General features: G+C 41.9%; 1 protein-coding gene across 7 annotated transcripts in view; it reads left to right on the top strand.

Annotated features, from left to right (window-relative positions):
- Positions 1-25,818, top strand: part of phldb1b (pleckstrin homology-like domain, family B, member 1b) — a 108,574-nt gene that overhangs the window by 65,348 nt on the left and 17,408 nt on the right. For 4 of the 7 annotated variants that reach the window (XM_080053882.1, XM_080053879.1, XM_080053880.1 and 1 more), the window contains 9 exons: positions 10,378-10,707; positions 12,285-12,434; positions 13,097-13,234; positions 15,142-15,270; positions 17,338-17,493; positions 18,482-18,592; positions 19,029-19,118; positions 21,574-21,696; positions 25,546-25,662. In XM_080053882.1, the coding sequence (XP_079910008.1) occupies positions 10,378-10,707; positions 12,285-12,434; positions 13,097-13,234; positions 15,142-15,270; positions 17,338-17,493; positions 18,482-18,592; positions 19,029-19,118; positions 21,574-21,696; positions 25,546-25,662 (1,344 nt within the window). The remainder of the gene's footprint in view (positions 1-10,377; positions 10,708-12,284; positions 12,435-13,096; positions 13,235-15,141; positions 15,271-17,337; positions 17,494-18,481; positions 18,593-19,028; positions 19,119-21,573; positions 21,697-25,545; positions 25,663-25,818) is intronic. The other 3 variants (XM_080053881.1, XM_080053883.1, XM_080053884.1) reach the window with 3 other exon arrangements.

The raw sequence follows: 25,818 nt of genomic DNA on the forward strand, positions 1-25,818 counted from the left end.
GTCAAATAATGACTCAGTTTTATTCAGCAAACTTTGTCTAACTTAAATTAACAGTCAAGGCGGTTATCTTGCACTTTGAAGTTTCCCTGCAATTGAACAGCGGAAACCCAAGTCACTAGACCTTTTTGTGCCCGGGATTACATTTATCAGCCTATTTTAAAGCAAAGCCCAGCAGCAGCCAATCCAATGCATTCAGTGTAAAGTTCTACTTATGTCGTATGTGTGAAGTTAGCAACTCCTTTTTGCTTTTCTAAGAAGCAAACCAGAAAGCCACCTCCCACTTGACAAAATGCCTTCTTACATTATGATCTCTAACTCCGCCCCTTTCTAACACAAGAGGGTCCTGGGGTAGGGTGGGCTGAGGTGAGGCTTGTGTGTGTGTGTGTGTGTGTGTGTGTGTGTGTGTGTGTGGGGCCCTCCGTCCGTCCCAAAGTAGCACAGCCACAGTTGTGAAATCACTCTTACAGTACAGGAGTAGCCGCACGGAAGCAACATCTTCCAGTCCTTATACAGTTGAGTGTTTGTGTGTGCGAGTCTGTGTGTGTGTCATGGAGCGGTATTATCTGCTGGGCGCTGGTGGGACCGTACCGGTGCTGAGGCGAGGTGTGAGCAGGGAGCAGGCCGCGGTCTATCTACTCACTCTGGCTGAAGAAAAGCCTGCACTTCTAAACAGCGTGGCAGCACTCATGAAGGTAACCAATGCTGCTGCTAATATTAAGAAAAAAACTCTGCCGGTTGGATTAGAATAGGCCTATGATGGGGGTCTTTTGGTTTGGATTTTGATAATACATTATACTGTACTGTGTGCAAAAAGGCCTGTTGCCTTCATGTGATGCTGCGGTTACTAGCTTTGTGAGCTGGCTCGGTCGTTAACAAGGGGAGCTTTCAACCACGCAGGCTGCTGCTTTTTTTTACATGGGAGATTTTTAACGAGGCGGGCTTGAGAAATATAGTAGCCTATGTAACGTGTTTTTACAGGTAGGTGGAAAACTTGCAGTGTAGTTGTATGGTAAAGGCAATCAGTAGAATTCTGTGATATTTGATAAATGACAAAAAAATTATTTTAAGCTTCTTTCCAAATCAATATATTAACATATTTCACACATATGCTACAGACATAGTTAATAAAGTGCCAGAGGGTTGATCACGGAGCTGGTTCACTTAGCAAAGATTGAGCTTATGGCAGAGAGAGGTCAAGTGGCTGTTTCAGTGCTTACAGAATACCATAGTAAAAATTCAGCCAAATCCATTTACAAAAACTCTTTGTAGATTCGTCTAAAATATACTTTTCTTGTCAAATGTAGTTGTGCCTTCAATTGTTCTAATAATACAATAGTTTACATAGAGCTCCTTGGATAGTAACTTGGCTGCTGTTTAGCATCCAGCACTCTGACAGTTGGGCCTGTGTTTGCTTGGTACGGCTGTTTACTCTGGCTGTTAAGTGTATGCTCTCTGAATCTCCTCGGGCTAAACATGGATATACACACAACAGTACAGCAGTTCACTACTGTACCAAGCAGCTATTGAGTCATTGCATTGGGGGGATATTGATAGCTAAAGGGTAGAGTCAGCCATTCTGGAGAACGCTTGTTGCCAAAATCACTTTTTGTCAAAATCAGTGAATCTCCTCATCACTATCTGCTACCTGTCCGTACTGTACTGTTGTGTGCGCGCTGTAAACATATCATACACAGCCTGATCTCCGTAAACGTGCATGTTTCAAGCTTCGGTGGGCCGGTCCTAGCCCATTTGTTGTTTACACACCCTTTGTTTACCTACCAGTTTACAGAGCCTAGGCTGTGTATTAACACCTTTAGTTTTTTTCAGTGCTGCATACACAGTGCGGACAGGTAGCAGATTCAGAGGAGATATTCCCTAAGTTTGACAAAAAAAGTGATTTTGACAACAAGCGTTCTCCAGAATCATTGCCTGCTACCTTTTAATCTCATAATATCTCACACACTGCAAATTGCTTCGCTTGACGAAGCTGACGCAACTGACTGCACATCTTGCAGTCTTTGGTGGTATCTCTATCTCTTTCCTTTTAACAATAATCAAACCCTATAAGCCCCTCTCTTTATCGTGAGCGCCAGTGTTTTGGAGAATGTCAAAATAGGACTCCCATCTACATACATCTAGCCTTTTAATCACTAAGTCTACTATAGTCTTTGATGCTCTCTTCTGTCTTAACGCTGGCAGTGTTTGTCATGGAGACTGGAACACTTTGAGAGGGATGCCTCAGGGGGGCTTGTTGGATCCCAGTTGAAAAGAGGATTCAGTGGGTTTTAAATGCCAGCGTGCGCACGCACACACACACACACACACACACACACACACACACACACACACACACACACACACACACACACACGCGCAACCACTCCCCAGTTTTCATGTTGAGATCAGTGAGAGTGCCTGATCGACATCAACGGTGGACGACCACCACCGCGGCTTATTCTACAGAGAGGTCGTGCTACCGCTAGAGAGATAGCTTGTCCTAGTCCCCCACTGCCATATGCTTTGATGCCTATGTGCTCCACAGGGGTGGGGGGAGGGGTGGAGGGTAGAAAAAAGAAAATACAAGTATTTCTTGTTAGGAATTATCTGTTTGTTCCTCCTCTGGGACCTGCACTACCCCCTCCCTCCAGAGACTCCCCGCTTCTGATCATGAATGGGATTTGTTTTTTGCCGTTAACGGGAGGAGCGCTCGCAGATGTGGAGAGATATAAGGGCTTTGTTGAACTTTTTAGTTTAGTGTGTTGGAGACTTGTTGTTTACGCCTGTGAACGCGGCAGAAGTAAAAAAAAAATATAAAAAATACAGCTGCACCGCACACAATAAAATAACTGCTCTGATCAAAGGTACACACGCACACACACACACACACACACACAGGAATTGGCCCCCAGGGGAGTGGGACATTAAAGGGCATGAGAGAAAAACAGGAGACACTGGGAGGACTGCTGACTGCTGGGAGGAGAATTATAAGGAGAGTAAAGAGAGTGTGGAGAGTGTTCTGACTAAATGAGGACAAACTCTGGCAGAGAGAGGAGTGAGATGTAGCTAGGCCGGTGTCACATTAGAATAACTGTCTGTAGTGCATACTGTACATAGCAGAATGAATGAATGGGATTACTCCTAATGGCTGCACGCGGGTCGTAGAAAATATTGTGTTTAACAAAACAAAATGTTTGCATTATCTAAAATACTACAAAGAGGAGACAGCAGTTGGCTCAGTCATACGCCATAATGGTTCTAAAGCAACAGTCTTCTTACAGATTCAAGGTTTAACTTGTAAGCAGTTAAACTTAAAATAACATTGTCCTTTATTCGTCACTTGTGGGCTTTTATTATAAATCTTATCTTTGTGAGGTTTTGGTTTCATATGCAATGTTTTTATTTGTTAATTTTTTTTCCCGTATGCATTGCCTGTTAAATTGGTTTTGCTAGGCGGGCAGTTGAGCAACAAGTTGTCTGCTGGGACCTCTGCATGACTTGCATCTCTTTAGTTGTTACAGTCCACTACTATGTTACATTCCCAAAACATTTCTTAATTTTCTATTGCATATCCATTGAATGTGTAGCAATGCAACTCGATTAATTAGACTTTCCTTCGCTTTTCTCAGTTGCCTAAAACATGTAGTACACTTATTTCTAAGAAAAAGAATCGAGGTGTTAATTTTTTTAAACACAGGGTTGCCAAATTCTGAACTATTCATCATAAATGGTGGCAGCTTTAACCTCCAAGATGTCTGTATCTAGCCCAGTTGTCATGAGAGCCACCCACACTAGGTGAGACGTGCAGGGCTGTGGAATGTGTGAACTGGTGTCTGGGGGCGGGTGCCCTGGGAACCAGGCATTCCTCCACAAACCCGCGGTTGTCTGGAAGTATCACCCCCCCCCCCCACACACACACACACCCCAGTGTAGAGGACTTTGCCCCCTGCACTAAAATCTTTTCATAAATTCTTACATGCATGGGATTTACACTAGCCCTTATGTGACCTACTGGCTGTGGGGTTTCATTGTTTTACTTTTCAAAAATATATAGCGAATACACTGTATATATAGATAGTGTGGAATAAAAAGACACACTTGTAGGACACACTCAAATAGCAAATATGATGGTCCTATTATATAGAGGCAAACGCTGAGTCAGTTGGTGCTATTTAAAATCTGTACTGAAAAGCTGACATTATAAAAATGGGTCTGAGGAAAGTTTGTGTGTGTGTGAAATATGACTTGAGTGTAGGACTATACTACTGCTTTGCCAGAGGTGTTTGGCAAACACAGCTAAACTAAGCTCTGTGTGTTTGTGTGTATCCCATTGCTGGTGGTTTCAGAACTTGTGACTTGGCTTTTCTCAGAATGCCCTGGTGATACAGCAGAGATACAGATCACTTTCCCTCAGAGCAAAACATTACATCAGGTGGACAAGGACACTCTCTCAAACAGTGCAGTACATGAAGATGCATATTGATTCCTAGATTTCATACTTCTAAAAAGTCAGTAACCCACATGCACCATGGTTAAACACAGGTAAGGTCACATATTATGCTCATTTTCAAGTTCAAAATAGCAATTTTGGTTTCTACTAGAAAAGGTTTTCATGGTGTAGTGTCTAAAAGAAACCTTTTTATTTTCTCAGTGCCATTGCTGAATCTCCTATTTTCAGCCTCTGTCTGAAACTCAACTTTTTCGAGCCTGTCTCTTTAAGCCCCACCTTCCAAAAAGACCAGTCTGCTCTGATTGGCCCTGAAGCTAACTGCTGGTTTGATCCAACTGCCAGTTACTGAGGGTGGAGGTTACAGTGCTAAGTAAGGATGCTAATGAGGGGGCTGGTTTTTTCTCCTTATGATGTCAGAAGGGGAGATAAATCGGACCGAGGGTTTTTGAACCAAGGTTTTCAGAAAGGTTAAGGTGGAGAAAAAGAGATATGTTTTTTTTTTCTCATAATTTGGGAGTCTCTAGTCACACCAGGGACCCATGTTAATGTTGAAAAATACAAAAAATTGCATTTTAAATTATCCTATAACATTAGATATGCTGTTTTTCCAACTTTTCCCAGCAGTTTCCCCTACGACACCTTAATGAAGTTCACAAATGACTCGCAGCATGCACCCTAGCCTATTTTGGCCACAGTCTTCTTGTCAATGTAAAACCTGTTTGTTTAGCAAACGGTAAGGGAAGATAGCAGTGTCTAACCATGGAAAGAAGCTTAGATATGAATCTGTATTAAGCCTCTGGTTCGAATGGGAGAAGCTCCTTTGAACTGCAGTTGATTGAATGTTGCCATGGAGCTCCGTCACTGTCACCCTGTTCCCCGCCCAGAGGAGGGGGGTTTGTTGTTATGGTGGTGTCATGGAGGTGGAGGAGTCTGTCTGTGTGTGTGTGTGGGGGGGTGGGGGGGGGGGGATTCTGGCTTTTAAGGGCCAGTATTTGTTCAACTGTCTTTTTGCCAAGCTGTCTTCTTGGCTTGCATGTGTGTGTGCTTCATTTCAACGTTTGAGCTGTTCAACCACATTGTCCATCATGAGAGTGAGTAAACCCACATTTTCAATCTTTATTCCAGTGCAGAAGAAAATGACTTACAACAGATTTTCGGCAAATGATAACCTAAAGTTAAGGCTAGACCACAGGTAAAGTTGATACTTTTGAAGATTTTTGGCTATTTTGCTTCCATAATATGTCTTTCTTCATACTAGTATAAATCAGAGGTCTCAACCTTGTCTGTTTGCGTCTTTATATTTCTCCTATACAACCAACAGCATTTATCTCAACATTAGTTTTTTTTCTCCAATACTCTGAACCAAAAATCTCAACTTCTAAAGCACTTACATCAACTAAACTTTCCATAAGCACTCTAGCACTATTTCTGAGGGTTATTAGAGAAGGATTTCTGTATATCTTGTCAATTGTATGATTTATGATTCTTTTTCTTCAAGAAAAAAATTATGCAGAAAATGCAATTTTAAGACCTGTACATAATCCTTTTTTAATTTATAAAATGAAAAAAGGCTGTTTACAAAATCTGTTCTTTAAAAACCGTGGACACTTACATGTGTTGGAAAATGAAATAAAGATTTGAACTCTAGCTTAATCAGATATCTAGATTTTTGGTTTTTTAAAAGCTGCAAATATAGCCTATGCATAATCAGTTAAATATTGCCATATCTGCATCTTTATTCAAACAGTTCTTACATAATTGTAATAAAAGTAATCAACTGGCAACGTTGCATTTAGATACAGTCATATGAAAAAGTTTGGGAACCCCTCTCAGCCGGCATTATAATTGACTCTGCTTTCACAAAAAAAATATAAAAGTGGTATGTCTTTAATTTACTAGGAACAGCTAAGTACTGGGATGTTTTCCAAACAAAGATTTTTTGAAAAGCAGTATTTGGTTGTATGAAATAAAATAAAATGTGAAAAACTGGCTGTGCAAAAATATAGGAACCCTTGTGGTTTTGTTGATTTTAATGCCTGTAACAGCATGTAAAACTGATGACTTTAAACACAAAGTTGGTTGGATTATGTTGTTAAGCCTTGAACCTCATAGAAATGTCTGTTTAATCATGAGAAAATGTATTTTAGGTGCCTAAATGCAAGTTGCACTTCTCTTTGACTCTCTGCTGAAGTGAGACAGAATGGGATCATCAAAACAGCTCCCAAAAGATCTGAAAAACAAAGATTATTCATTGTCATGGTTTAGGGGAAGGCTACAAGAAGCTTTCCCAAAGGTTTCAATTGTCAATTTCGACTGTAGGGAACGTTGTCAGGAAATGGAAGGACACAGGCATAGTGGCAGTTAAACCCAGGCATGGCAGACCAAGACAAAAACAGGAGCGGCATAGGTGGAGGATTGTGAGAATGGTTGCACACAACCCACAGATCACCTCCAAAGACCTGCAAGAACATCTGGCTGCAGATTGTGTATCTGTACATCGTTCAACAATTCAGCGCAATTTGCACCAAAACATCTGCTTTTTATAAAGACCAAATAACTTAATTTTTGTCTCATCAGTCCAAAGCATTTTCTTCCAATATGAAGCTGGCATGTCTAAATGAGCTTTTGCATACTCCATGCAACTGTATCTGTGGCGTGGGCGCAGAAAAGGCTTCCTTCTCATCACCCGGCCATACAGATGTTTTGGTGCAAATTGCACTGAATTGTAGAACCATGTACAGATACACAATCTGCAGCCAGATGTTCTTGCAGGTCTTTGGAGGTGATCTTTGGGTTGTGTGCAACCATTCTCACAATCCGCCGCATATGCCGCTCTTGTACTTTTCTTGGTCTGCTAGACCTGGGTTTAACTGCAACTGTGCCTGTGTCCTTCCATTCCCTGACAACGTTCCTTACAGTAGAAATTGACAATTGAAACCTTTGGGAAAGCTTCTTGTAGCCTTCCCCTAAACCATGACAATGAATAATCTTTGTTTTTAAGATTTTTTGGGAGCTGTTTTGATGATCACATTCTGTCTCACTTCTGCAGAGAGTCAAAGAGAAGTGGAACTCGCATTTAGGCACCTAAAATACCTTTTATCATGATTAAACAGACCTTTATATGAGGTTCAAGGCTTAACAACATAATCCAACCAACTTTGTGTTTAAAGTCCTCAGTTTTACATGCTGTTACATGCATTAAAATCAGCAAGACCACAAGGGTTCCCATATTTTTGCACAGCCAGTTTTTCACATTTTATTTAATTTCATAAAACTAAATACTGCTTTTCAAAAAATCTTTGTTTGGAAAACATCCCAGTACTTAGCTGTTCCTGGTAAATTAAAGACATACCACTTTTATCTTTTTTGTGTGAAAGCAGAGTCATTTATAATGCCGGCTGAGAGGGGTTCCCAAACTTTTTCATATGACTGTATCTAATGTTAAAGCTTGTAGGCTACACTATTGACCTGCTGTGTCTCGCCTTCATTTAAAAAAAAGAGACGCTATTTGCTTTATTCTAGGAAATATTTCTCAGTCACTCACCAGGCCAAACCAGAAATGCTTACATATTTGCAGAGACTCATTGAACTGTGTGATTTATTAGACCATGTTGTTTAAGTCAAAAATCCTTCCAACTGGGACAAGGAAGCTTGGCATCTAGTAAAAAGGTTTGGATTAACACACTGACCAGTTGTGCCACTTTATTGCTCTCATAGCCTAGAACACCTACTGTAATACTAAAGGATACTTAGTGCCTTTTTTCCAGAAAACCCCCAACAGCATTTTAAAATACCCCTTTGAGAAATCATAGAAAATATAGGATTTACACAAATCTGTCAACATGCAGTTACTTGGGAGCATAATTTGATCACGGTTTGCACATGTCAGGCGTCAAATGTGATTTATGTTGTGGCAAAAAAAACACATTTGATGTTATGAAATGTGTCTGCGGTCCTGCTCCCCATCCATCCTTCATACAGGTTGGTTAGCCTTAAAGGCTGTCTGGAAAAATCAAATGAGACAATGACGGTAGGCGGCTTTCAGTCAGCTTTTCTTGACAAAGGCGAGACCAGCTCTCTAATCTGTGTGTGTGTTTGGGAGCAGATGTTAGGTGGGAGGACCTGCAGTGGGTGTAGTTGAAAACTTGCCAGCAAATGTTTGAAGTTTTTTTTTTTTTTTTTTCACTCTTTTCTCATGAATATCCAGCAATGTTCCTCAGCCCAAAGGGGGTCTTTTACTCCCACCCACTCAGTTAAAAAGCGGTCCCCAGATTACAGGTTAAGAGAGCTAATGGTGGGGCTGTAGCTCCTAATCACACAGATGCTCTCTGCAGTGGGAAAGCTGTGCTGAGATGATCCACCATGCAGGGCATTTAGACAGCATGTGGGTGAGAAACTATCTGGCTGCCAAGTGTTCCCACACCACCACAAACAGATTGGGCCCCAACTAGAACACAAGAGCATGAAGTAACACAGTGTTTCTTTGGTTCCTTCGTTTTGTTGACAAAAAGCAAAACTCAATGTTTTAATAGAGAGGGTGTCTGATGAGTTATAGTTCAAGGGACATAGTCAAAGCTGATTCTGACGTATTTGGTGTGAATCGCCAGTTGTGTGAGCACAGTATTTGTTTAAATTTGACTGTTTTATACCAGATAAGTTACAAAAACGATGGATGGATGGATAAGTTCATCTTGATGGTAAAAAAGCTGACACTAAGTTCACAATCCAACTGTGTTTTAGCATTGACCATTATAAAGTTTGAAGTCATTTTGCTGACTGAACCGCTTCTTGACATTTTTATTAACACTTATTACAGACCATCTGCGTAATGTTCATATAGGCAGCAACAGTATCAGTAGCTCCTGCCTGCCTGTTCAAAACTGTGCTTTATCTTACATTATTCATGATCATTTTAACAGCCTCTTGCAGATATATGCATTTGAATCAATGTACAGTGTACAGTACAGGAGCCAGTGATTTCTGTATTGTATGTCTGTAATGTAGGCTGACCAGTGAGAGCATCTCCCTAGCACTAGTTTAAGTCTTTAAGGGCCAGCAGTGCCTAAGAGACACTGTGTCTGCAGCACACTGGTACAGCCGCACACAGCAGCTGACACTCACAGTTCAGAGTTCACCCTGTAGGCCCGGTCTGCCAGGGCCCCCCATAGGTGGTCTGACCCTCTCACTGTGACAGCTGGACAAGCAGTCACCCAGGCCGAGTCCCACACAGCACCCAGGGGAGAGAAAGCACAAGGGGGAGAGAGAGAGAGAGCACAAGGGGGAGAGAGAGAGAGAGCACAGGGGGAGGGGGGGGGGGAGGAGAGAGAGAGAGCACGGGGGGCATGTACTACTCTTACTGAAACCTAGGCTGGGTAGCAAATATATATCCTGCAAATCATACTCACTTCATCACAGTGCTAGATCACCGTATGGGGTTTCATACTGGCATTAATGTTGGTGTGGTTATCTACCAGAGAGAGAGAGAGAGAGAGAGAGAGAGAGTCTCCCCACCAACCAGCACACAGACATGAGTTAGCAGGGATGCTTTCCTCTGTTTTACGGATGTGCAGATTTTGGCCGTTTCACCTTATGTGAGATGGGTGTGTAAATGTTTTTTTTGCACCATGTTCACTGCAAACAATATGAGCCTATATTTTTCATAATTTGTAATTCATAGAATAGGATTTGTGCATCTGCGGTAAAGGACTTGGAAAGGTGTAACTGTATTGGTTTTGTGAAAGGTTACACGTTTTCAACTACTAAACCAGTCTATGAATTGATACTGTAAGACATGTGTGACTAGTTTTCTTCAACTACAAATTAGTTATCTTCCAAATGTACCTCCATACAAGTCAAAAGAAATAGGTAAAAGAGAGTGATCTATCAAATCCAACTCTGATGTCCCTCTTTGCTTGTGTTTTTTCCACTAGGAGAGACAGCGACTGGAGACCATTCTGAACCTGTGCGCTGAATACAACAAAGGAGATAGCCCAGGCCTGGATCCTCTGGGCCCGGGCAGGGCAGGCTTCCCTGGGGGGCAGAGTGATGGACTGGGGAGGAGGCCTTCCATGGAGAACGTGCTGGGTGGAGGGAGCCAGCTGTCCGCGGCCGCGCTGCGTATGGCCCAGAGGCAGAGAGAGAGTGATGAGGAGAACCTGAAGGAGGAGTGTAGCAGCACAGAGAGCACGCATCAGGAGGTGAGGACATCTCCAGCTACCGGCAAAACAGCAGCAGCAGCACTGCTCAATGGAGACAGACAGGTCAGAGGGAACAACGCTAAACTTCCCCCAGCCAAGCCACGCAGTCTCTCATTCTCTCTGCATGCCACTGTAAGAGCAGCATGTGCAAATAACGTGCCTGGCTTTGCTTAATCGGTGGTTTCTCAAAGTGAGGTTCAGGGACCGGCAGTTGGTCAGAGACAGTGACTGCATACATTTTCAGCGGATCTAGTTCCAGAAGTAAACTTACCCATTCAAAGCCTCCAGTTCAACAATTCTTTACATCAATATTTTTAATCATGGCACAGTATTATATTTGTAAAAAAGTTGTTCCATCTATTTGTGTCAACACGGGACATACATTTCATTGATAGATTATGTCACAATCCATTAAAGTTTGAGTCAGCGATTCTGGAAAATGTTTGTTGACAAAATCACTTTTAGTCAAATCAGTGAATATCACCTCACAATCTGCTACCTATCCGTACTGTGTGTGTGCTGCAAAAAGAAATCAAGTGTTAATACACAGCCTAGGCACTTAAAACTGGTATGTAAACAAAGGTAATGTAATCAAAGGGGGACCACTGTAGAAAGCAACATGCCCTTTTACAGAGCCTAGGCTGTGTATTAACACCAGATTTCCTTTCAGTGGGTTCAGCGCACACACAACACGGACAGATACCAGATTGGGAGGAGATATTCTCTGATTTTGACAAGGGATTTTTTCAGAATCACCATTAATGCACCCATTCCTTTTACTGCAGAACTGTTGAGACTTAATACATTACACAGTGAAGTGTGGGCCAAGTAATCGAATGATGGATCTGCTGTTAGTTAACATTACTGGCTGGATATTTAAAGTGTCCTTTGCTCCGCACTCCGTTTGTCAAGTCATGAAAAACAACAGTACACGAACATCAAGAGAAGCTGTTAGTGTTTCAGAATGGAAGTTTGCTTTTTCATATACAGTATGTACTGTCAGTATGCGCAGATCTATTGTTTGGAATACAGGTTCACATGCATGCATGCATGCAATGTGAACCTCATGCATGCTATTTGGTGTTACATGTCAGTGTTCCTGCATGACCAGAAACAAAACAAGCTTCAGGGGTGAAGAAGATGATGTACAATGGTGTACAAGAGTTCAGAAATATAAGATGTTGTCAAAGACTTAGCTTGCACAGTGGTGATAGGCCAATGACGGTAAAAAAAACAAAAGCTGGGAGGTTGTGTCAAAGCTTAGCTCAGTAGCTTAGTATATGTTGGATACATACATGTCATTTAATTTGCCGAAACATAGGGTTTGTATTTTTTCAACATTGCACCCTGTTTTGTCCCACTTCTCAGGAATCACTGACATGTGTTAAGGTGGAGTCAGCAATTCTGTAGAATGCTTCTTGTCAAAGCACTTTTTGTCAAAATCGGTGAATAACTCCTCACCTTTAGCTACGTCTGTACTGTGTGTGGTCTGTAAAATATATCCAGTGTTCTACACAGCTTAGCCACTGTTAACTTGTTTGTAATAAAAAAGAAGGTATATAAACAACGGGGCCCACCATAGCTATAAACATGCTTGCCTAGAACTTTCTTTCTTAAACCCATGTCCTCTGTCCTCGCAGCATGAGGACTCTTCCGGTCCAGGCAGCGCAGCAGGCCGGGTGGAGCTTGGTTACCTGGAGGACGAGCGTGTTCGCGTTCTCTCTCGCATCGACGAGCTGAAAACACGGCTGACTGAGCTGGAGCAACAGTTCCAGGAGTCCAAACAAGAGGTATGGGGCACAGAAAGCAGCTGCTAATGGAAGGATGTTTGCCTTTCATTGTAAACCCAGCCTACACTCAAGTTAAACATCTCCGTTTGCTTATTGACGTTAGACTTCCATGTGTCCACAGCAGCAGTAAAAGCTCGACAACACGGTGCAGGTCACAGCATCCTTACTATGTGGTTCTGTTAATAATATCTTTAAAAAAATAAAAAAGAGCTTTCAAAAACAAGTTACAATGAGATTCACATTCATTTGAAAGAACAATGAGCCAACAGTCAATATATTGAGAAAAAAAGAGTTTAGCTGTGGAAAGTTTGACGCAATCTAGTTATTGATGTCTTCAATGCACAAGTGGATGGGCGCTTTAGTGATTGGTGTCATTAGACTAAGTGGAAATATGTAATTGCGTGTCATCGGCGTAAAAAGGACAGTTGATATTGTGTTTCCTAATAATTTGACCAAGCGGAAGCATGAAAATAGAGAATAGCAATGGCCCAAGAACGGAACCCTGTGGAACTCCGTATTGTAATGATTGGGATTTTCAAATTTCCACACAGAAAATACCTTTTAATATAGACAGCCTGTGGAGGCCCTGGAGCTCAGGCTTATGCAATGGTCTCTCGGTTCACCTATTGCACTGTGTGACTTTGTGTGGTGTGCTCTTCCAGGCAGAGATGGAGCGCGCCTTGCTGCAGGGCGAGAGGCAGGCGGAGCTGGACCAGATGGAGGCAGAAAATGACATCATCACTCAGCTGCAGCACAAGCTGGACGAGCTGGAGAGCGCCATCCAGAGGGAGAAAGACAAGGTACAAGGAGCAGCTCACATTGGGAATCCAACAATTACATTCATGTATGCGGGATTCAAATGTTTGCTGAGGTTATGTATACTTCTTTTTATGAAAAGAGAGAAAACACACACATACACTCACTGCCTGTGCTTGTACAGTCTCCTAAACAATCTTCTCTGGTTCCCCTCTGGTTCGTCACTGTCGGTGTCTTTACATGAGTCGACCTTCCTGTCTCTCCAACAAGCGTCCTTGACTCGGAGAACTGATATGTTCTGTTATTTTATACAAAGGATTACATTTAGCTCCTTGGGTATTCTCTCGCATGTTTTCACCTTGGCGCTTTGCCCTGTGGTCACCTACCATCTCTTTTTCCTCCTTAGTCGGACTGCAGCTCACTAACAGACAACCAATAACACGTAATCCTTTCTCTGCTTCCTCAGCACTCACACTTCCTGTATCTCTGACCCACTTTTCTTCACTGATTCGCATGACAGACCCTGCGGACCAGGAAACCCTGTTCGGGCTCTGTAGTCTTTGGTTCTGTAGTTCCGCAAGATACTTTGAATAAGGTGTTACTGTGTTATGTGATGGGAGGAACTCTGAGCATGTTCTCTGTAGTGGTTTTAGGGGGCTTTTTCTTCTTTTTACCTACATGCACCACATTTAAACATAGTAAGGAATTGGGACACTTAGCAGCTTAGTTTCTTGACTCTTGGTTGTTAAAGTGTTGTTTTAAATGGGGTCTTGTAAAAGTTTTTGTATGCAAGTTCCCCAACAAACTGTAAAGGTGTCACTCAGGCTTGTTTTATTGGAGGGTTAAGTCATTGAGCCAGTGGCCCATGAAGGACTGCTTTGATCCAGTATCTCAGCTTTACCTTCCCCTCCTACTACACCATAAACCTGGGTTGGAACTTTGTGTCCTAGAACACAGGTTATCATCGTTTGGAATGGAAATGAGGGGGAATCCCAGGCATTGGAAGAAAATGAGAGGATAAATTCCCCCTGAGCCTGTGGTTCTACTACTGACGATTAGATTTGACGGCATTAAGGTGTAAAAAAAGAGCGGCGTCTCTTAGAACTACTCAAAGCTTCACCTAAGCTTCCCCTCGACTGTGAAAAGACAGACAGAAACCCTGCTTGGTACGTTAAAGAGAAACTCCTAAAAGACATGGCCCCCTTTTCAGGTTAACACGCACTACAATATATACACAGCAGGAGAGCGCCTGTCTATGCTGTCAGATTAACATTGCTCAGGATAATTGTAATTGATCTATTAAACTTTCTGGGGCCATTAAATGTAGCTCATTTGGGGATATTTACTGTTAATAGCAGTCAGTGGCACACATAATGATTATAGCATCATACAGTCAACTAGAAATAGAAGTATCTATTGCTTATGTAGAGATAAGGGTTGTTAGAGATGGCTGTATAGGAGAAATATACAGACACAAACAGACTAGGTCTAGTCAAATAAACACCTAACTGTACATTTTGGACCTTTTGTCTACTTTATACTAGTATGACGTGTTAGGGAAGCAAAATTAGACAGAAATCCCAAAATTGACTAGTTCTCTGAAAACATTATGTTTTTTTTGCTTGCAGAATCTCACATTAAATTATATTTAATTGAAATGTATGCATGTTAGGAAAATCTGAGAGTTTAAATAATCTTTTCTTGCTAATTTAATTTGTGAATCCCAGACCGTGCAGTTGTAACATCCCAACAAATTCAGCAACTACTTCCTGTGCCCTGCCAAGCCATTCAAAAAAATTCTTGTCACGTGTCTGTTGCTAACACCTCACAGCTTTTTTACATTTTATTTGCACGGTGTGGATTTTGAGCAGTGTGTTTCTCTCTCTTTCTCTCTCTCTCTCCCCTGGTCCATCCATCCATGTGTGTTGGGTGTGTGTCGTGTCTTTTCCAGGAGAGGGCTAATGTTGAGGCCGAGCGGCGGGCCCTGCAGAGCCTCCAGGAGGGCTACTCTGAGTTGAAGAACCAGCTTCATAACTGTCCCGAGTCCCTGCGCGAACAGTTGCAGGAACAGCTCAAAAGGGTGGGTCGTCAGTCCAAACAGAAGCACCTAGACCAAACAACTACTCATTCTGCTGTAGCCCCCCCTCCCCCTTGAAACTACAAAACCTCATCCAAACTATCACCACACACGCCTTCCCAGAAATCCCTGGCACCATCCGCCCGGCTCACAAAAGCACCACATTTAAGTTAAGAATCTGTAATATATAGTGTTTTTAAAAATTAGAGATTATTTTTTTATCAAATCGTGTCAAGCCCATATTGTTTGCATTCCTCTAACTATGCGCTGTATACTGCCCTACTACTGTATGTGCCATAGATTAAAATAGGCAAACGGGCAGCTAACAAGAGCGGAATATATAGGGAAGTATTATATGCCAGCGCGCAGCACATGCACATAGTGCTACTGTCACCTTTTAACCCTTTAGCAGTGGCCCACTATATATGATTTACTCAAACACATACACAGGGTATTTATGAGAAGCCCCATCAGTTTAGGAACTTTCCCACCTCCACACCACACCTCCATGCTACTGATGCCCTCAGGTCAACACAGGAGCACACTAATGACTCCAGGCCACTTAAGCTGCTGGTGATGCATTCTGGTCAACTGAGTGTCATGTTATAACGTTTTGGCGTGGCGCTGCATGTGTGAATCTGATCTGCATCTCTTCTGTGTTTTATCCTGGCTGTCATCACTTGTGTATCTGCTCACTAATCAATTAACATAGGCCCTGACTAGACCCATTCTCTGCCTTCCCTCACTCTCATCCTGTGACTCTTTTAAAAGGAAGACATTTTTGTTTGGTTTACCACTTAGAAAAAGGAACCGCTTTCATCTTCTATCTTTTTGTTTGACTCTTATTTATCTAAGTTTGATGCGATATATATATTGCAGGTATTTTATGTTGAACAGGTAGTATGTCAGATGCTCTGTCTGCAGAACAGTTTGTTCACTCCAATCTTGGGTAATAACAAGTAGATTATGGTCAAACTATGTAAATTGCTTCCAAGGTGTATGACTTGATTTAACACTTATGTTTGATATTATTCATTTTCCTTCCCATATTACGTGGGACTGCATGTTGAATTGAAATGGCAGGCTATCGGCTCCTGCACAAGTGCTACAAAGACTCTCAAGAGCCTTCAAACTCAAACACTCTTCTCCCAAGTGTTGTGCAACTTAAACCTGTCAGCAACTACAAAGTGACGTAGCAACAATAGGAAGAAACTAACACATGAGATAAACCGAGGAATACAGAGTAGTTTAAATATTTACATTAATGCCAGCACAGTTCTTATATCAGTATTTTAATTATAGATATATTACAAATATTTTGCATTTAAAAATGTATTTTTCATTAGGTTTTTGTACTATAACTTTTTAGAAGTGCATTTTTTAGTTGCATGGTCTTTACTATTTAAGTAGAACAATAGAAGTAAAGTAATGGAGGGAGAAGTCAAGCGACATTAAGTTAAAATAGGTCTTCCAGTTTAATGTTTTTTCTATTTTTATTTAAAGGTGATGTCAAGGATTCTGGAGAATGCTTGTTGTCAAAATCAGTGAATATCTCCTCAGTGCACACACAGTAAGGGCAGGTAGCGAATTATGAAGATACACTGATATTCTCTGATTTTGACCAAAAATTATTTTGACAACAAGCATTTCTCCATAACGATCCCTTGCCTCCTGTGTCCTTGTACATCTAATCACACACTCACACACACACACACACACACACACACACACACACACACACACACACACACACACACACACACACACACACACACACACACACCAGTAACTGTGCTGCAGTGGAAGCATGTTTTCCATGGCTGTCTGCTTGACTTAGCACGGTGTTTTCCCCAAAAAGAGCTTCGGCCACGCCAGGGAAAATGTTCTTGACTATTTCCACTTGAAAAGAAATCAAAATGTTTTTTTGCTTTGCTGTCAGCGACTATGCTCTGCCTGAGAATAAATGGATGGCTTTTAAAATGAGCGAAAATGTACACAGCGAGTTGTTGTTGTTGTTGTTGTTGTTGTTGTTTGTGATGTAACCACTGGTGTTGTGTGTATGTGGATCAGGATGGAGAGGCGTTGGAAGCAGGAACCAAAAAGTTTGAGGACCTGGAGTTTCAGCAGCTTGAGAGAGAGAGCAGCCTGGAGGAGGAGAGAGAGACCATCAGTCAACAACTGCTCCAGGAGAGAGCAGAGTACCACAGCAGTGTAGCCAAGAGAAAGGTGAGCTAACACATGACTGTACTATGAGAGCCAAGAATATACTTATCATGGTTTGAAGAAGATGTTTTGTGTGTGTGTGTGTGTGTGTGTGTGTAGGAGTTGTAAGGAGCCTGTGGCAAATATTTGACCGTGTAAGCAATGTTGAGCTTCAGAATCATGCAGAATGGAAATACAGTGTACACTCAACTCACACAGCCTCAGCCATCTGGAGACAGTTTGCTATAGGTTCTGACTGAGGCAACACCAGTCAAGGAATTCAATAATTCCATTATTTACACCCACACAATGCCACCACAGGCTATTCTGTTTTTTCCACCACATGGACGTTTTTAAAGTCTGTGGAGCTGAAGTCATGGTGTTTCGTAAAAGTAATACTTTAGGCCCAATCCCCATAAGGTTTGCGCAAAGTTGACCAATTCCTATACAAAAAAAGCCTTGTTGTAAATAGCACGTAATTCACAAAGACCAGCACTAATTGCCACAGGCAGTTATAGTGGTGCTATTGTAGTCCCTTGTATTATCTAGGTGCAATTTCTCTCTCCATTTTGAAATGAAGCAGTTATGATGGAGCTCAGGATTATTCATCAAGTGCTGCTTGATTATAACAATGTCACCGTATAAACCTGTGATCTGTGTGTAACAGCCCACCTGTGTGGATGTGAGGCAGATTATAAACATTGATCACATCAGATTCTGGTTCATGGTCTTAATGAATCATCCGCGGCACGGTGCGTTCAAGCGCACAATGCTGCCTGAAACACTGGGAAAATATTTGCTTAACACAGAAGTAGGACAAACCGCCACACTTCATGGGTTGGATTAAGGAGTGCATATTATTGTTAAGGTGCTAAAACGGGGCTGATTGCGGGTGATATTTCTCTGCACATCATGGAACTAATAGCACGTGCAATCCATTCTTTGTGGATTTGGCCCTTTGTATGCTATTGTCAAAGCTTGCATTCTTACTATGGTATGTTGTCTTATTCAGGACAAGGTGTCTGCACTAGAGAACCAGGCCAGTCAGCTGGGCCTGCAGTCATCTCAGGAGTGTGAGCGTCTGGCCAAAGACAGGACCCTCACTCTGCAAATGCTACAAAAGGTAAAACCACTATCCACTTCAAGTACACACTTTGTTGTATAAAATGTGTGATTTTTTTTTGTAAGGAAATTAACAGCTACGAGTACTTTCAGAAATCTTTGCCATTGCTGCCCCAACCCTCTGGAACTCCCTCCCCCCAAACTCTATAAACTCATTCAAAAGCCAACTCAAAACTCACCTCTTCAAGAAAGCATACGACCCCTGACTCCACCCATACCACACCTGACTCTATTTAATTTGTTTTTGTGTTTTTTTTCTTTTCTTTTATGTATATTCTATGCAATGTAAAGCGTCTTTGAGTGACCTCCAAAAAAGCGCTATATAAAACCTATCAATTATTATTATTATCTATCAATGTGCAGTTTACAATTGTAGTGATTTTGGCCCTTTAAGGGTTGCTCCCCGAAAACAACTCACAAATGTCTTTACTTTCCAGGAGAAGGAGAGGCTGTCGGCCCTGGAGAAGAGATACCACAGTCTGACGGGTGGAAAGAGCTTCCCCAAAACCTCCACTGCAATGAGAGAGGTGAGGGATCTACTGACCACTCTGTGTGTGTGTGTGCGTTTGTGTGTGTGTGTGTGTGTGTGTGTGTGCGTGCGCCTAGGGGAGCTTTGATGACTCATAGCTTGTTCCTCACGCCATTTATCCCTTTAACTGGCAGTGACTTGGTCTGAATGTTTAACTATGTCCATCCATTGAACAGGCCTAGTGTAATCACACCAATCTAAAGCTTTTGACTGCTATGTGACAAAACTAATCTTATAATGGTCATGACGTTAGTTGACTATACGTGTGTAACTCAAACATGTTGTCAGTCGTGGACAACCTACCATAGTAAAAGCTGTAACAGAGGGAGGCAAATTGAAAGAACAAATGCTTCACACTTTCCCTTTATAGTTCACATATTGTGCTGATTTTCAGGTTCAAATCCCTTTAATATTTCTCACAGTGCCTTTGCTGAATCTTAATCTAACTGCCGGTTTGAATCTAACTGCCAGTCAGATTATATGGGGGTATCTGGGGGTGTGGCTTATCACAGGTGAAGGTTATGCAAACTTGGCTTCTTATGACATCATAAGGGGAGACAAAAATCTGTCTGGGGTTTTTGATGAACATGTTTACAGATAGGTGGAGGAAAAAAAGGAGAGGGGTTTGTTTTTCATTTTGCATAGTAGGTGACCTTTAACTTGTACCTAGTGTCTTCTGTAGGCATTACAACGCCCTTATTATTATTCCTGAATGGTCAAATACAGGGTTTGCTCCATATCAGCGAGGGCGAGCTGTTGTTGGGGGATGTCTTCTCCTCCCAGAATTCCCTCTGTCCAGCCTCTCCTCCTTCCTACTCACACTCCTCCCCTCCCTGTCAGTTGGTCCCCAGCAGCCCCACAGAGGTAACCAGAACTAATAACTGTCCCTGCATGAAGCCCAATGCTACTGCCCTCTGTTCGTCTGTGTGACTCACCCCTAAAGGCCACCCGTTGCACTGTTAGCTAACCCTTACCCACTCTGCCTACCACTTATTTTTTTCCAATAGCACATAGTTTTTCTATAACTACTGTATGTTAAAGGCCTACTTCACCGGTTTGAATATGAAGGTGTATTGAATTCTGAGATCCTATGTAGTATAAATGTGCGAAAAAAATTGAAATCGGTTCATCCTAGCCTGAGAAAAGGCAGAAAGAGTGTTTTTTTAACCCTATATTTCTCTTTCTCGTGACATCACAGAAAGAGAAATATAGGGTTAAAAAAAAACTTACTTTGTAAATATTACTGTGATGTCTTTTACTGTGACATCACAGTAATATTTACAAAGTATGTTTTTTTTTAACCCTATATTTCTCTTTCTGTGATGTCACGAGAAAGAGAAATATAGGGTTAAAAAAACACTCTTTCTGCCTTTTCTCAGGCTAGGATGAACCGATTTCAATTTTTTTTGCACATTTATACTACATAGGATCTCAGAATTCAATACACCTTCATATTCAAACCGGTGAAGTAGGCCTTTAAAGGACGAGTCAGCACAGTAGCTTTCAGTTCAAGTTTGGGTTTGTCTGTCCCCCAGCCCAGGGATGTAGTGGAAGATGCATTAAACCTAGATCAAATCCCAAGATGCTGTCTTATACATTTTTGTTCCAATCCGATTCTGAATTTGGATATCTGTCGATACTGATAATGAATCTGATATAAGAGCCATTTTTTCTTGATTATTAATTGTATCATAATATTTTGTATTTGTTGTTTGGTATTATGTGCAAGGTTACATGAGGACCTAGTAAAACACACCAGCAGTTGTTCCTGGGTGAGCTTACCCGGACAAAGGCATTAAGAAATACTATATCAATATAGAATTCCTTGCACCGATGGTCTTGTTTGCTGTTACCTGTCATTTATGATTATCATAGAAAGAAAAAAAAACTTTCAGAATTATTTAAATGTTCCTCGTAGCTACTTTAACAGGTGTAATGACATCATTTCAAATGCAAGAGCAAATTGGCAACTCTGTGGTGAAAAGAGATTGACCTGATCAGACTATGGAATATGGATCGGTGAAGTCGGTCCCATATCCGACAAGTGAAATACGGCCCGGCTTCTGTCAATCCAGGGTACATATGGTTATCTCAATGCTTTTCAGAGGTTGTTTATTATACCATTGTATGATGATTACCAGCCAGAAGTCACAATTTCATCTTCTCATTTACCACTACATCACTGGTTGTTGTAACAGCCAACACAAGCACCTGTATTTGTGTGTGTGTGTGTGTGTGTGTCAGCTAGTTGTAATGCTAAAGTTGCACTCCCTATTGCTTGGTGTGTTCTTGTTTGTGTGTCAACGTGGGCAGTTTGCACTTTTAGGCTTTAGACAGGTTAAATACGGGCACCTGTATGCGTGTGTGCGTGCACATAAGAACTATGGAACAGTGTTGTGCTCATGGCCCTCTCATCCTGTGTGAATGTTGTTGCCTGGCGTGCTGGCTCTCAGGAGTACATGAAGCTGTCGGATGTCTATAAGCTGTACGGCCACCATGACGGCGGCAGCAGCAGCAAAACCACCAATCACAGCCGCTCCTTTGCCGTAGATGCTGCATTAGCTGGCGAAGGCGAGGTACCATCACTTTCTGTCTGTCTCTCTATCCTTATTGGTTTCTGTCTGTCTATATACTCTCTCTCTCTCTCTCTCTCTCTCCTTCCATTTCCATGTCATGTTGCTCCCTCTGCTGGTTCTGCTCCTAATCAAACTGACTGTACTGTTGGCTTGGCTCTTTGCTACACTAGTCTTTGGTGTGAGCAGCTTGTTGTACTCTGTCTGAAAACTGGATCTATGACTGCATCATGTCTGCAATACACAGGCTTCAATTAAGGTTGGACTGATACATGCAATACATTTTTATCAGGATAATGGTGTTTGTATGAATATCTGCTCTCAGAAAACTGTAAAGAGGCATGCCCAAAACATTCTATTCAATCATTCGTTGTAAATTGAGTTAAAGTATTATTACCAAATCAAGCTTTTTAATAAGGGTATTTTTGGAATATTTGTTTCTACTTTCTCTTAAAAACATGCATGAAATGCATTTTGAGACCTGTAGTATTTTTTGATTTATGAAATGGAAAAATGCTTATATTGTCTATAACTATAGCTTTTAGATTTTTAAAGAGATTCAAATGTACACATGATTATAAGAATATTGCTAAATTTGCACATTCATTCAAACATTTCTGAAAAAATTGCAATGCCTAAAGTAATTGTTTTAATGCAAGTAATACATTGAAAAAGTTTCATATAATGCAAATATATGAGCAAAGTGATCTCCAGATCTAATGACATGTGGCGGCAGAAACCCAGTACAATTATAAATACTGCACATATGAAAGGTTTGTCCACAGAATGGCAAGTGTTTTATGGGTGAACAATATAGCAGTCCAACCCTAATGTCCACTGTGTGTGAAGTGTGTTGTCCTTTGCTTTGTGTTACAACCCTCCTTGCCCTTCATGATGCAGACGGTCACACAGTCTAAACTTGTCGTGTCTCCCTTACGCTGCTACCTGTCTTGCTGACATGTATGTCTCTCTTCACTCCTGTCTGTCTCTCTCCTCTCCTCTCCTCTCCCTGCTCCTTCTGTGTGTGTGTGTGTGTGTGTGTGTGTGTGTGTGTGTGTGTGTGTGTGTGTGTGTGTGTGTGTGTGTGTGTGTGTGTGTGTGTGTGTGTGTGTGTGTGTGTGTGTGTGTGTGTGTGTGTGTGTGTGTGTGTGTGTGTGTGTGTGTGTGTGTGTGTGTGTGTGTGTGTGTGTGTGTGTGTGTGTGTTTGTGTTGCCTCATGGAAGGAGTATGTGACAGTGGGCCAGTTAAGTCAGATGTATGGGATGCCAAAGGTGGAGTCGTCTCCCACTTCCCCACTGCGCCAGCCCCTGCAGTGTGGAGCGGTAGACCCCGTCTTCTCTCCTCACGGTTCCTCACTGTCTCTCTCTCTGGAGGTGTGTGCTGTCTTCCTCTCCTGCTTTTCCTTCCTTTTGTTTACCTGCTGTCACCAGTTCAAACTAAAATAGTTAATAATGTACATTAACAGCACACCAGATAATCAGAAGTGAACATTTTCTAAGATATATTCAATATATAAACAAACTTTCCTCACAGGAAAATTGGGATCCATGGAACACTGTTTGAAGTTAGAAAGCTTCCTGAAAAGTTATTGTTTCACTGCAGGGCCCACAGCCCAAACATATTCACTTATGTTTGTTTCCAGGGTCCTCAGAATAATTCTAGTGTAGTTATTGCCTCTAAATATGGGGTTAGTGTGTCGGAACAGAACTCGAATAAATCACTTTTAACATCTTGACTTCCACCCTGAGAAACATCCCAGCTGTGGTAGCCGAACAGCTTGACATGGCTATTATGGGCATGATGTTCATGTTAGTAACAGCTGTATTATGTAAGCAGCATGTCTCAACCAACTATTTAAAATGTTTTTTTTTCGCCCCAAAATCAATAGAGACAGATGTGTGGAAAAAAAAGTCAAACAACAATATACAATCTGTTGTTCTTTCAGATAGCTGATTTTTATGACTGCGTGCATTAGGGCTCCAAGCACGGCCAATGTGAAAGAACAACATAAAAGTAGATTGGAAACTTAAATGTTCTTGTGAGAAAATTGGGTCATTGCAGCAGCAGCAACATAGAATTAGAATAGAGACATAGGGAATAAAATAGGGATATATCAGCCTGGAGGGTATAAAGCCTAATGCAGCTGACTGTGTTAAAGATATTAAAGAATAATTTTAGTATGGAGGGGGAGGAAGAGAAAAAACCTTAATTACAGCTTTTGCGGATGTATAAAGCAAATCTTTCGCCCCCCTTTTGTGCTGTCTTTGGATGCTTTCTAATCTGTTTTCTTCTCTTTCTCTTTTTTTCTCCTATATTCTGCCTTTCCGTGCTACTCCTCCACTCTGTGTATGCTCTCCAGTACCAGTCTGAAAGCAGCAGGCCTCAGCAGCCCAGGCTAGATTTAGAGCAGTGGTACCAGGAGCTGATGGCTGGCTCCAGCCCGCTCTGTGCCCCACCTCTACCGGCCAAGTCACTGTCGGGCCGCAGATCTGTGCTGCAGGTACACAGGGCCGCTCTTCTTCTTCTTCTTTCTCCTCATTTCTCATTCCCACTGTGCTGCTATTCCTAGTGCCAACCTTCAATGAGCTCACATCCAAGGAGTATGTGTTTTTGTTTGTTTGTTTGTGTGTGTGTGTTTAATTTGAGTTCAAGACCTTAAAAGGTTTGGTTTTAAGGTTCAGGTAAGGTTTAGGTTAGTGTAAGGGTTTGGGTTAAGCATTTAGTTTGTATGGTTATGGTAAGGGGAATGCACTATGCCAATGCGTGTCCTCACAAGTAGGCCGTACAAATGTGTGTGTGTGTGTGTGTGTGTGTGTGTGTGTGTGTGTGTGTGTGTGTGTGTGTGTGTGTGTGTGTGTGTGTGTGTGTGTGTGTGTGTGTGTGTGTGTGTGTGTGTGTGTGTGTGTGTGTGTGTGTGTGTGTGTGTGTGTGTGTGTGTGTGTGTGTGTGTGTGTGTGTGTGTGTGTGTGTGAAGGCAATACAGAAAAGGCTGTAACTTCACATCATATTCAGTCCCGCCCACAAATGACTAGGCCCCTGAAAAGGTCCAGTCAATTGGGCCCCCTTTACTCATGCTTTACTTGTGTCGATGTGTGTGCATGCACTCATTGCTACATGAACACACACATGTATTTGGAGAGATATTAACTATCCTATCAATTATTAAGTTCACGGGAAGATGAAAATCTGAAGCCAGGCCACAGTTGCATGCTGGGGCTGTTTATGGTGACTGGCACTTGCTCTGGTGTAAAACATGAAGTCAGTTTATGTGTCAAGTTTGAAATGAAGACGAGAGCAATCGCCTGTGGCCGAGAAAGTTCACAGGAAACTTCAATCACCACTTTAGTTAAGTTACAACCCTTTGAAGCCATTACTTTGAACATCAAGTCATTCCACACAGATAAATCCTATAGAGTAGTACATGAATGATGCATTTACTCAAACTGGGGGTCCTGCTCAAGCAGCTATCTAAGAGAGAGACTAGTCAGCTGCTCTGTTTGTGTGTGTGTGTGTGTGTGTGTGTGTGTGTGTGTGTGTGTGTGTGTGTGTGTGTGTGCGTGCGTGCTCAATTGCAGCCTCACTCGTGTTATCTGCAGTTTGTTTGATACTGAGATTTATCTTGCTGGTTGAAACTTGTATATTAAATCCAGTGTTTTATTTTAACTTCATTGTTCGATAGCACTCACAACATCATGCTAATCATGCTTTTTTTTAACCATTGTTTTCCAGCAGGGGCTTGCAACTCATCCATGGTGGATTGAAGTTGTATTACTAACATCACCATAACCATCTCCTGGGTTTGTTTGGACACACATCATCGGTGCGTCTTACCTTTACTTTCTTTTCTCTCAGGTGTTCCGCTCTAAACTGGACAGTGACCCGGGCCTGTCTCTCCATCAGCCTAAATCAGGCTCTGCATCCCCTCTGCAGCACGGGACAGCTACTCTGGGACGCAACACAAGCTCAAAGGTAGACATTTTACATTTTCAAGGTGTAGCGAATATACAGCTGTGGAAGAAATAAAGAGACCATTCCAAATGTTCAGTATCTCTCGTTTGACTATTTATAGTTTATAGTGTTTGAGTAAAACATGTCTACCAAATTTCCCCCCCAAAAATATTTTCA

This window comes from Ammodytes marinus (genome assembly GCF_949987685.1).
Source record: "Ammodytes marinus genome assembly, chromosome: 3".
Taxonomy (NCBI): domain Eukaryota; kingdom Metazoa; phylum Chordata; class Actinopteri; order Uranoscopiformes; family Ammodytidae; genus Ammodytes; species Ammodytes marinus.